Source organism: Papilio polytes, unplaced genomic scaffold (assembly GCF_000836215.1).
Source record: "Papilio polytes unplaced genomic scaffold, Ppol_1.0 DF823177.1, whole genome shotgun sequence".
In the NCBI taxonomy this organism is placed as follows: domain Eukaryota; kingdom Metazoa; phylum Arthropoda; class Insecta; order Lepidoptera; family Papilionidae; genus Papilio; species Papilio polytes.
In genome coordinates, this window is record NW_013526027.1 from 2,473,263 (window position 1) to 2,486,649 (window position 13,387).

Consider the following 13,387-nt stretch of genomic DNA (forward strand, 5'->3'; position numbering starts at 1 on the left):
TTCAATACATACAAAAAATCTTTCCTCTTTATAATATTAGAATAGATAAAGATACAGATAGATATAGATATAGATGAAACTAGGGGTTGCTCGTGGCTTCGTCCGTGTAGAAAATTTTAACTAAGTTACTACCGCAAACATAAGCTACGTTCCAAAAAAAGTCCCATCAAAATCAATCTAGTCGTTTCTGATAATTAGAGAGCTAATACTAATAATACAGTGGTTTTTTTTCAATACCAGTTTGAATCCCTACCAACGATACCCGACAGTGGCGAAAATCAAATAGGCACAAAATCCCACGTTTATAACCTATCTTTTCATAAAGGTACCTCGAAGCGTAAATATACTCTGTGGTAAAAACTGTCAAATGACAACGAAAATACAATAAACAAACCACGCTGTCAGTCAGTAACTAACTTACTGGTTTCAAATATTTAAAGTTTGTATCAAAAGTTTAATTAAAATAAATAATGAACGTAAAAACGAAATGGAGGTGTTACAAAACTTGTGCAGTGCCTTTTTGCAAGAGTACCACAATCAGTACGCCGCACAAACTATTCATACATGTTCCAAAGAATCCGAACATAAGAAGAAATTGGTTAATACTTGCTGGAAGACTCCCAACGGCATTATTAAGCTCCGTTTATTTTTGTGAAGATCACTTTAATGTTAGTTATTATATGACAATAAAAGTTTGGTTTTATTAATTGATTAAAAATAGATATTTCGAAGACTAACGTAGACTTTCTTAAGACACAATTTTGCAATTATTTCATGTTTTTTTAATTAATTTGATGAATACTATATTTAAATTTAAAACATTAGAAAGAATAACAGTAGACTGTTGTTGGATGACGTAATCTATACTATAATAAAGAGGAAAACTTTGTTTCATTGTAATGAAATAACTCAAAAACTACTAGGCCGATTACGAAAATTATAACACCATTAAAAATCTACGTTGTCTGTGAGTAACATAGGCTACGTTTTATGTTTTTTTTACTTTCACGGGAATGTAGTCGTGGGCGAAAGCTAGTTAACCATAATAATGAAGTTTTGTTTTAAAAAATGCATTTTATATTTACGTTAATTTACGTAGACGTAGATTTGTCTTTTTATTAATTATTAAAAAAATTAATAAAATTTTAGCTTGAAGATGACATGGAAAATTACATTGAGTATACTACAATGGGGGCTGTATCATCAGTAAAGATGAGACCTGGTTGTCTACCAACTAAGTTTGCTTGCCAACAAGAAATTATTTTAACTGATAACATACCTAATTCAAAAAGGAAGAAATTCTCATTTACAGCTGAATCTGAACAAATGAGAATGGCTGCATTAATAAAAATTGAAAATGTAAATAAGAAACGGAAAAGACTCAAATCAAATAATGAAACTGAAGGTATGTTACTATAAGTTTCTTTCTCTAAAATATACAATAGGTCCTAATCTTATTAATATTTGCGAAAGTTTAGATGGATAGATGTTTGTTAGAGGTTGTAGCCAAAACGGCTGAACAGATCTCAATGAAATTTGACATAGGTGTACAGGATAGTCTGGAAAAACACATAGGCTACTCACTTTTGTTTTTTTGCATTCCTATGGGGACGGAGTCGCGGGCGAAAGCTAGTTAAAATAAACTTAGTAAGTAGCCTATGTGTTCTTCCAGAATATGTAATACATCTGTGCAAAATATATCTGCAAAGCAATCTGGGATATACATAGTAACAAAGAACAATCCATCCAAACTATCTCATTTACATTACTATGATCTTGATAACCTGATTTATATGTATATCTTTGCACATATATATATATTACCTAATATATCCAACCTTCCATATGACTTTTATAACAAGAATGTAAATAAAAAATATATATCCAAAATTCTATACTAACTTACTACACTTGTTTTGTTTTTCAGATGCACTCTTTGAACAAAAAATTGAAAAAATCGACAAATCTGTCCAGGTCAAATTTACTGTCAAATGTAGTACTAAAAGTACACAAACTGAGAACTGATATTGTACTAAGCAAATAGCTTTACTCTAAACTGTAAGGTAACTTTACCTATTTCTTTATAATGAAAGGATGAGAAATAGAAGTGTATATGGCAGAGAAAGGGCATAGGAAGGGGAATATCCTCTTTCTGTCTACTTCCAGTTAAAGATAAGCAATTGCAGATGAACAGTTGTAACTGATGTTTATTATTTGTGATCTGATAATCTACAAACTGAATTAATCTATGAGTGATTTTGTAAGCAACGAATCCAGTAAATATGGAAATAAAATACTAAAATATAAATAACAAGTATTTTTTTATTTATAATCAGGTATCTTTAAGTAATGGTAAATATTTTCTTTCTAAAAGGATATTGTGCTTTTTTATGATTAAGAATGTATTCGACGGGTGAAAGGTATAAGGTATTTGTTTCAACCGCCATTTTACATTTTGACTCATAAATTTGGAATTTTAAATAAGATATAAATAATGAGGTATATAGAATTATAGTAATTTTAATCTAGAACCGGACTGAAAATCTTTCAATTGAATTTATTTCCAGGATGTGCATTTGTTTTTTTTTTTCTAAAAATGAAGACTAAATGGCTATCCTGAACATTCAACCTAATGGCGCTTAAAACAAATAGCCTTTCACCTAACGTATTATTATGAAGAACTCATAAGCTACTTAAACTTTTTTAATTCCGCGTGGACGAAGTCAAGGGCGACAGATGTTAATATCTTCATAACAGAAAACATTTAATTATGTTTTTAATACTACACGCCATTTTGTAAAAATGAAATGTGATTTTAGTAAAGATATAATTGCCTAGTAATATTGATGAAATATCTTTGCCTGTTTAAAAATAACAACGAAAAGGCACGATTATTTTAAATAGAAATCAGTCATTTAAATAGATCAACATATATAAAAGTATAAACTAAACTAACCTCAAAGGTCTCAAAGAAGTTGCATACAAGTCGTTACATATAGCTATGACCGGTCTCCGCAGCGGCTGAGACTTGGCCTTCTTTTTGCCCCCCTCTGGCAAAGTGCACCATTTCACTAATAACTCCACTGTCTGTGTGGGCGCACCGTCTATCTCATCTGAAATAATTCAATTATTTATTAAAAGTTGATATTTTTACTGGAAATGCATTTACTAATATAACAAAGAAAGATTTGATTGTTTGCATTGAAACTACGAAACGCCTGAACTGATTTGTTCGCCTTTAGAAACCCACATCTGTCTTGCTTTCGCCTGTGACTCCGTCCATGTGGAATTAAAAAACAGCACAAAAGTAAGTACCTCATGTGTTCTTACAGACTACCCTCTACATCTATGACAAATTTCTTCATCTGTTCAGCTGTTTTGTCTACAAACTCTAACAAACATCCATCCATCCTTGTTATAAATGGAAATATAGTAAATTTAGAGTAGTGTTAAAAAATAATACAGATGTACAGGTTAAGATGGATGGATGTTTATTAGAAGAAAATTGAAATAGAACATAATCTGGATGACCACATAGGCTATTTTTTTTTAATCTGGTCAGATGGAGTCAAGGGAATCAGCTAGTAAAGATGAAACACATATTTTTCGCCACACAGGCGAAGTAGAACGGATGGCTAGTTTTATACTAACCTAGAATAAGACAATTAGGTCTTCTATCGACATCCATGACAGATCTCATGGAGGTGGCACTCACCAGCGCTGATCTGAACGCTTCTGTACTTCTGTCATCTGAAGCGTTTAGCTCCACTGGTCGGTAACCTTAAAATATAAACATAACTTTAGTGAAACAGATTTTTATGCTATATAAGAGTCAGAATTATACTGTACTTCTATGATTTTTTTAATATTTAAAAGTAGCAGGCGAGCGAGCGGCCGCCTATGTTTGCCGAGAAAGTAAAACGATTGCTACCCATATACTTCCGCAATTGCAGATGTGTTGCCTGCCTACCCTTAATCAACAGAGAGGAAAATGCAAATAAAGAGGAAATTTCCCCTTCCTATGCGTTTCCTACACCGTCAAATCCACTTTTCCGTCCCATCCTTGCCTCTTAAGAAAAGGGTGGAAAGGGAAAGGGACTAAAATTAGGCCTCCCGCACCACACTCATCAGAGGAAACGCGGAATTACTTCCACGCCTGTTTTCTGTGTGTTCCTGTGTCTGTTCAACCTTGATGATGACAAAATCATCGAAATGACTATTCAATTAAAGAAAGAGAGAGAGAGTGAGAAAGAGAACCTTTTAGTAATGGCAATTAGATGCAATAGCCGACATAACTTACCAGCCAATCTCGCCAGTAGGTGTGCCAAAGTGGTCTTCCCCACACCTGGCGGTCCACACAGCAGTGCCACCTTATGATGAGGTCTTCCATCATCATCTATCTCCGGTTCTTCCTTTTTACCTTTCCATTTATTTGTTAATTGAAATTGTCCGGCACGCTTGCTGAAAGTGGTTCGTTGCTGTGGATCTTTTGTTTTGACTTCTTTCTTGAATACTACCTGGAAATAAATGGTAGTATGGTTATTTTTAAATTACTAGTCAATTGAGAAACTAATAATTTACTATATTGCAGTCTTGGGTACAAATCCCGCCATCTGTATCTTAATAGTTGTGTTTAAATAAGAAATATAAAAAATCTTCTTACATTTATTATAAACAAATTTGTATTCTAGTATGTATGTAAATAACCAATCAATCAATCATACTAATATTATAAATGCGAAAGTTTAGATGGATGGATGGATGTTTGTTAGTTTGTATGAATCTCGATGAAATTAGGCATAGACGTAGAGGATAGTCTGGAAGAACACAGTCTACTAAATTTTGTTTTTCTATTCACGCGGACGGAGTCGCGGGCGAAAGCTAGCAAGCATATATTTGTAAATTTAGAACATTACTTTAATTTGTGAACAACAATAAAGGCTTATTTTATTATATTTTATTATACAAAAATTACTGGACAGATCTTTTAATTTGTTATTAGAAAGCTATGTCATCTCTGAGTAACATAGGCTATTATGTATTTTTTATTTTATATAGATAAAGTGACATTGAAGCGCTAGTTTTTTATAAAAAAAAAAATAGTTTTTAAAAAAAATTTTCTCACCTTATCCCACAAATGTAGCCAATGTAATAAAGCTCTGTTCACAGGTTCTTCGGATAACAGGTCTATATATGAACTGGGTCTATACTTCTCTACCCACAAACTTGTGTGCTCTCCTGTGTCTATAATTGGCTGTGCATTTTCTTTTATTAATTGTTGTTGCTCTTTTTTATCTAACTGAAATAAATAATAAAGTTTATCAAACAGTTTCAGACTATATACATATACAGTAATATTTTAAACTAGGTTTTGCCCGCGACTCCGTCCGCTTGGGATTAAAATAAACAAAAGCGTGCCTATGTGTTCTTCCAGGCTATCCTCTACATCTATGCTAAATTTCATCGAGATCTGTTCAGCAGTTTAGACTACAAACTCAACATCCATCCATCTAAACTTTCCATCACCACTATACGTCCCCACTGAGGGGCTCGGAGCCTGCCCTAAGTAAGGGGTGACTAGGCCAAAGTCAACCACACTAGCCTGGTGCGGGTTAGTTGACTTCACACATATCATTGAATTTCTTTGCTGATATGTGCAGGTTGCATCACGATGTTTTCCTTCACCGTAAGAACGTCGGGTAAATTGTGTACATATGAAAAATCGAAAATCACACTGATACAGGGCTGAATTCGAAATCAAGACCTGTAGATAACAAGTCAAGTGTTTAAACCACTGAGCCACCGATGCTTGAAACTTTCGCATCTATAGTATTAAATAAGAAGTAAGATAAATGGTAAATTTTCTTACAATTCTTTGTGCCTCTTCCCAAGCAGAAGCATAAGTGTCCTTTAAAGATATTTGTTCTGTGTCCATTTCTAATGATTTTTTCCAATACTCTTCAGACTCCAGTCTTATGTAAATACGATCACCGTCTGAATTTGTTAACGGTATAAACGGCCATCTGAAAATCATAATTAGTACTTCTGAAAATTATGTAGTGTTATCAATTTAAAATAATCTATTTTACTAAAATTATAATTGTAAAAAAGCTTAACTGATCTTCATGAAATTGCACAGATGGAGAACATAGTCTGGAAGAACACATAGGTTACTATTTTTATTTTCCATAGACAAATCTACAGGCAAAAGCTAACAATTCTAGTAATACTAGGCATAATTTTAGTCCCTTTCCCTTTCCACAATTTTTTAAGTGAAAAAGGGGAGAGGAAAAGTGGCTTTGATGGTGTAGATGCATAGGAAGTTGTAATATGCTCTTTATATGTGTGTCCTCTGTAAATTAAGGGTAGGCAATGCATCTGCAATTTCATTTTTTTAATTCCATGGATGATTCAAGAGGGTGCTTTCTTATTTGCCACCTTATAAAAAAAATACTAAAGGCTTAATAATAAGACTGTGAGACACTAAAAATTAAAGAAATTGGATAAATTACTTCGGTATATTGAGAGATATGTTTTCCTTCACATCAAAGTTAACTTTAGTCTTAATATTCCCACCACTTGTAGGCTCCACTAGCATTTGTTTTAATTGTCTTTCCTGCAGAATCCTATTGATTAAATCCAAATCATTTTCTTCATCTGTCTTCTGTCTTTTACTAGGTAACTCCAGATTATCAAAGTCAATGTCATCTATATCACCGAATAAATCCTCCGCAGTCCTTTTACTGGGTATATTCGTTTGTGCCAAAACATCTTCCATGTTTTGTAAGCTAGGTGTCAAACTAATATCATCTTTTTTGTTAGATTCTTGTTTTTCTTGGTTACATATACTTTTGGAATGAGAAGAGAAATCTAAACTTCGTTTCGCTGGTAAAGATTTTTGTTTAACTGGATTAGAAGCTGGAATAATAGAAAGTATAATTTAAATTTTGCAATTTCATGTATTATTATTTAAAATAGGCTTGTAATTAATATTCAGGTACTATTTTGCTGAATACTAAAGTAATATGTTTCGTAATAGGAAGATAATTGAAGAAATAAAGAAAATTGATCAATCATATACTTATTTATATTTTAATTTCTCTTATAATTATTAAAGTAGTCATTGGTACATAAGGCAGGCATTTAATTATTTTATTAGAAAAGTTAAGACTTTGTCTATGCATCTGAATTATTTTCAGTCTAAGGTGAAGGTTATGGTACAGAATGCTTATTTTTCTGGATGTTTAGGAAGTAGTTTACGTCCATTTTTCTCGTAGACCTCTACAGTTTGTAGATTATGGTACAAATTATGGCGATAAAATCTTGCCGAATACAGGTTGGGGCAAAAGCAGATTGATGAATAATGGAAGTAATAAATAAGTAAGTAAAATCACTTTCAATTTTAACGTACCTGTTTTATCTTCAACTTCCCTCATTAATTCTAACTCGTCTGAATACATAAGCTCGTATTCTTCATCGGGGTCAGGAAAATCAGACATCTTTGAGCCGGTTTTTATTTATAACACTGAACAAATGTTATCTGGTTATGTACCAAACTTGCAAAATTTGCAAAAGTCGATTAAAATAATTGTTTATAAAAACATCTGAAACTTATCTTAAATAAATATAAAATCCCGCCAACCCGCAAACAAAAACTTTTTTGACGTACTGATTGTATTTTGCTGCTGACATTGACATTGACAGTTGACTGTTGGTTGAAATAGTGTTGTGCGTAAACATCAATAGAACATCATTAGGTAACTATCGATGATACTGCTAAACTTGATGTAGGCGCCAATGATTCTTAATTTAGCGAATTTCATAGTGAGTTAAATTCATTAATACATTACTAACTATTGATTTTAAGTATTTTAAATTCTTGAAATACAAATTAAAAGTGACTGCTTTGCTGCCTTTTAATTAGTCAATAAATTATCGCTTTTAAGTCAGGGCTTTCCACTACATTTGTTTTGAATCAATTTTAGCAACTGAATTTCCCAATCAACACCCATGGAAAGAGTGTGCTGTCTCTTAAAAGACCAAGGACTTAGAAGGTTTTTGTTCTTTTTGTTTTACATTAAAAAAGTGATTACTTAACATTAAGAAAATCCATTCTTTGCCGCTTATCGCAAAATGTGCATTTTTTTATTTTTTGAACTATTATTACCTACTCAGGCTTATAGCATTTGCTTTCATTTTTTGTTATACCGCTGTTGAATTAGTTATAATTTAAACTTCAAAAAACTACGGGGTCAATTGAATCAAAATCAAACACCAAATTTTATATATGAAATTTTTAATAATAATTGGGTATATTTACAATTGGTTAACAAACGTGAATTACATGAATAATGTTAGAAGAGGTCCTTCAACAGCAACATTCCTGAATAACACACGTTCACATTTACCAAATGTCAAAGTATAAGTACGATTACCTATTATTAGAACACTTGAAATCCACAACTCGGCAAAAACTCCGTACTTCTGGTCTTATTGTTAATTGGAATGTACATTACTATCTTATTTATCTTAAGGTTTACGATGAAAACCAATGATTTTTAAACGAAGCTTAAATTAGATTTACCTTTAAAGTCTAGCTAGAACTAACGTTCTATAGGTATCTGGGACTAATCATTTTTGTTATTGGACCGTAATCCAATGAACTGACTTTTAATTTTATGTGGTTTTTAAATTTCATTAGTTTTGGGCAAGGGAACTTCGTATTTTTTAGTTTTAGTTCTTATTATAAATTATATGTATGTATATGGTGCCGTACAGTTTCTGGAGCTCGATTTATAATTTGTTAAGTTGTGTACAGTATTACTAAATGACAACTTCAAAACAAAATGTTGAAGGGACCGTAACTTACTTAACGTCTTTAAAAAATTGATAGCAAGGTGCAGCGTAACAATTTTATAATGTAAGTAGTAAGTAGGCTCAGTTCTCTGAAACCTCGTCCTTCTTGATGGTTGGATGGTTATTGGCACTTCATGTTTAAGATAATAGATATAAAATTTCTAATTCAATTGGTAATTTCGTTGTTCATTAAAAAATAAAAAGAGCTTTAAACTGATTTTAATTTAATTGATTCATGTGAAGACACTCGTGCAAAGAATAATACTTATTCTTATCGAAAGTCTTCTACAATTAAACTCGAACAAGCCGCGTTTTGGACGGCTCTGGACGAATCAATAGGTTTTATTTGAATTTAGCTAGCAGTGAATTTATTACTTCTGAATATGAAGTAACTATTTAATATAATAGTAAACTAGAATTTTATTTATATCGAAGACACAATTAAAGTAAAACAGTGCCTATTCAAACTCAAACTTAACAAAATATAAATCGATTGTGTTTTATTCGACACTTTTATAATATTGCAAGAGATCGAAGGAAATAATATTAACAACTATTTATCGACTACTAACAAGACACTAGCGCAAAATAAATTATTAAACAAAACATGGTAACACAAACACAATATTAAACATCACAGACTTCTACTTCTACCTAATAAAATGAGTCAGCTGTAGATTTGAGATTCACAATCACACATACAATCCTTGTTACATTTACTTTACTAATATTTCTCCTTAACTATGGCACTCGGTGACATAAAAATTATAATCAATACAACGAAAACAAGTCATCAACCTCACTATCTCACAAAAAATAATTACTAAAATAAAAACATGATTAACAAAGAAAAGCTAAAACTAAACGATAGTTAAATATCATTCTTTGTATACACCACATAATTTATAATATAATCGTTAGTGACTAGAATTAGAGTATGTTTAAACTTTAAGCTATAAGACTTATTAGTAACTTAAGTAGACATATTTTCCTTTATCGTAAGCAAAGCAGATATTGATTTTCATTGCCTAGTATTTTATAAACGCAACCAAACAAACACTAGTAATAAATTCATAAATCCCTAAAACACTAGAATTAGAAAGTCATTAGTCAAGTTATAAAAATGCGACACATAAGTCATGAAATATTTATAAACTAAACAATATCTGAAATGAAAATTAATATTATTAATATAAAAAGGTTTCTCAGTACAGATATATTATAATTATGCAAATAGAGTATTAACATTAGTATAATAAAATTATATAAAGACGTTGTGAAAATGCTTTATTAACCCGAGTGCCATCAGGTTGACTAAATACCTGCGATCCATTTGACTAGACTAAACTATCGCTTAAGACTTATTATATGTATTAACTTTAATCGTTATTTCTGTACAAAACACTAAAACGTTCGCGAAATTTGACCTATTCTTTAATAAATATTCCACACCGAATATATCGCCCCGCTTTTAGCCGGTCAAATCTTTATACGTACACATTGTAGAAGGGTTAACCGGAATACAGACAGACAGTACAGACAGTAACTTTATATTGCATACTCCCGCCTGCCGCATTTCGCTAATATCAAACTAACTATATGGCAATACGATTTCACTACAAATACGAGACTTATATACTAACAGCTGTTCTATTGGACTAACATACCGTTTATAGTGACTACGGTATAAGGCCTGAGTACGTAGACATTCTTCGTCAATTTAATACACAATTTTATCGACGTTTTAATTAAAATCAATTGTCGATGTTCGCAATCAAAATGGCACGTCACTACAGTTCGGATACACAAATTTTAATATAAGAACTTTTTATTGAATACTTTTTTTTTGTAATTCCTTGCTAAACAAACAGAAATAATTTGGATCAATCTTTGATACAAAATATTAAAGTGCATCAATCCTTTAAAACAGACATTTACTTATTCAAACATAGACCTAATATTTAACATTGACTATTATAAGTTGGTCTCCCTGACCACAAGCCGAACATTCTCAATTCTCATAAATTCCTGATCTTGTTTGACGGGATTGGCAAATAGATCAATAGAGATATTATAATAAGATTTAATTACATTATTTTCCATTTATCTTCAAATTCTTTTTAGCCACTTTTCAATATAAATAATGTAGCTAGAGGTATTTATAGTGAAGAAAGTTTGTTTTCTACTTTACAACTTTCAAACAGACGAAAAAAAATAACGATCAATTTTTAAATTCAGTGTATCCTATCGTTTTTTGATAATTAAACAGTTTTTAAAAATGATATTGATTTTAGAAATAACAGATATTATTCTTAATGTAACATCTCTAAGGACTTGTCTTAAACCAATCATATTCCGTCTTTTTTTCAACATACAGGACCCTTCGGTACTCAAATGTTGTTCTACGATCGATTACTAATTTAGACAACATGTAATGAAATCATTATTAGAAATTTCCAAAATAAATAAATCGCTTGAGTATTGTTTTAATAGTCATAGATTAAGTGGAAAAGACACAACAAAAAAGCACTAAATGAAATGGAAGAAAGCATATTAAGGGAAGAAGTATTACATTACATGTTGCCAAATAAGTTATTTCACTTAGTTTAAGTTTTCATTTAAGATGTAAAGCATCTATTGGAATTATTTTATCTGTGAACCAAAGCTCTTTGGTATAATTTGGAGCCATTTCGCGGCCTCCATTATTGTTGTCCTTATTCGCTTATTTTTGACTTTTGCTAAGTCTTGGTCAATCGTGATTTTATGTATAACTTGAGCAATATCGTATTCAAACGTCTTTACTATAGGATTTACGAAAAACACTGAAATTAAAGAAATTGCTTAAAAACTTTGAACTCCATTGAAACATAATTAATTATGGCAATATCCCACATTTATAGCAAACAAGGAAAGGTTGATCGTATTTGATTGGGCTTCTGTATTCGGAACAGGTAGAGCCACTTTCCTAACGTAAATTAAATCATACATAGAGTGCGTTTAATATATTCACCAAAAATTAAGATTTTTTTATTTTCAGACACCAAAAGTAATCCAAATAACATAGGTCCTTCTAAGTAATGACTAGTTTGAATGTTGAAAGAATGTATAGGTAACTTCTAGAACTTCCTGTAGTTCCAATGCGATTGACCAAGACCGCCAGTCAGAAGCCGGCATCAGACGCGGCTGGGGCGGTCGGTAAGGGCCAGCCGCAGCACGGCCACCTCTGTGTGTCAGGCGGCCTGCAGGGCGTGCGGCGGCGGCGGCGCGGGGTGCGCGGGCGCAGGCGGTGGGCTGTCCACCGCACCGCACGCCTTCAGTTCCGTGAACACTTCGGTGAAAAACCCGGGCTCCGAGTTAATTCGAAGCATGTTAAAGGATAGCCTGTCTACGATGAGAAGGCAGCGGTCCCAGAACTTGTCCTTGGAGTCCTCGACGAGGAAAGGCTTGAGGGGGTAGGAGATTTCGTTGCCCATGTAGGAATAGGAGAGGTAGAGGCATGTTAGCACGACAGCCTGCAGCTCCTGCGGGCGCGCTATCCGCTCGCCATCCACCAGCTCGCGGACCAGCATGTACACGAACACCACGTTGGCTGGGTTTATGAACGCCACGTCCTGGAATTACATAAAATTTACTGTTAATTAATTTATTAAAAAGAGAACTGTAGTTGTAATTTAAAAAACTTGGGTAGCTTTTTAGTTATACCTAAGTAAGTACGGTATGACAGTTAAATAAGACACATAAGTATTTGTGAGTGAAAACATAAAAAACCAGCTTCAAATCCTTCATTTATAGTCGAGCTATTTTTACAAATGTGACACGAAGGACGGTGCTGATTTTTTTTCCACTTTCTAACAAAAATGAAAACTGAAAGGCTCTAACATTTTTTGATTTACATAAAAATGTTTACGTCAATAATACATGTTGCCTAAAACATCCGCAGTGGGCCACATTCTACCCCTGTTTCGATGTTACGTTGCGGCTAAAACAAAAGGCTGTGTTACGAATATTTTAGACCCCTTAACGCTCTAACTGGGGTGATACACCCCTTCTGTCCGCACCCCACTTTACAATTGCCACGTCTAGACACCTTCCAAGCCTTTCGACTGCATCTTTCTAGAGATGCATGATAGAGGGCGTAACCTATGTACAGTGAACATGCGTAATAGTATTTAAAGAAAAAAAAAGATTTTAGTCCTATTTGAGAGCAAAAACCATTAAAAAAATTATAACTAAAAGATATCTTACAAATATATTCATAAATGCTTACGTATAAAACTCATAATATCTCAATTTATATGTAATGAAAATTCCTTACATATTTTTCGAGTTATTAAAGCTATGAAAATCTAAATGCCTTTATAAGATTCTACGAAACATTCCGAGTAAACCATTGATTAAAATCACATATGACCTTCAACTATACCACGTATCATTAAACCTTATGACTCAAATATGAATAGATTTTCTTGTTACTTTTGGCAAGGCAAGAACTGACTCACTGCAAATGCTACTTGAATCTAGAATTTTCCAT

The 13,387-nt window shown here is 32.5% G+C and overlaps 3 protein-coding genes across 3 annotated transcripts in view; 1 reads left to right on the plus strand and 2 right to left on the minus strand.

The window, feature by feature from the left end:
* The window catches only part of LOC106105237 (chromosome transmission fidelity protein 18 homolog), a 28,118-nt gene extending 20,468 nt beyond the window's left edge, over nt 1–7,650 (minus strand). The window contains exons 1-7 of the mRNA XM_013285517.1: nt 7,412–7,650; nt 6,513–6,918; nt 5,870–6,023; nt 5,126–5,299; nt 4,301–4,517; nt 3,652–3,780; nt 2,957–3,113 (exon numbers count right to left, since the gene is read on the minus strand). Of these exons, the coding sequence (XP_013140971.1) occupies nt 2,957–3,113; nt 3,652–3,780; nt 4,301–4,517; nt 5,126–5,299; nt 5,870–6,023; nt 6,513–6,918; nt 7,412–7,499 (1,325 nt within the window). The 5' untranslated portion in view covers nt 7,500–7,650. The remainder of the gene's footprint in view (nt 1–2,956; nt 3,114–3,651; nt 3,781–4,300; nt 4,518–5,125; nt 5,300–5,869; nt 6,024–6,512; nt 6,919–7,411) is intronic.
* Nucleotides 379–2,295, plus strand: LOC106105239. Its single transcript, XM_013285518.1, has 3 exons — nt 379–668; nt 1,150–1,405; nt 1,928–2,295. The coding sequence occupies exons 1-3, from the start codon at nt 471–473 to the stop codon at nt 2,023–2,025; spliced, it is 552 nt and encodes a 183-aa protein (XP_013140972.1). The 5' UTR covers nt 379–470; the 3' UTR covers nt 2,026–2,295.
* Nucleotides 7,651–11,335: 3,685 nt separating the features above from the next.
* On the minus strand, nt 11,336–12,642 carry LOC106105077 (cyclin-dependent kinase 5 activator 2). Its single transcript, XM_013285302.1, has 2 exons — nt 12,625–12,642; nt 11,336–12,467 (listed from the first exon to the last, which is right to left on the minus strand). The coding sequence occupies exons 1-2, from the start codon at nt 12,640–12,642 to the stop codon at nt 12,087–12,089; spliced, it is 399 nt and encodes a 132-aa protein (XP_013140756.1). The 3' UTR covers nt 11,336–12,086.
* Between the last annotated feature and the right edge of the window lie 745 nt (nt 12,643–13,387).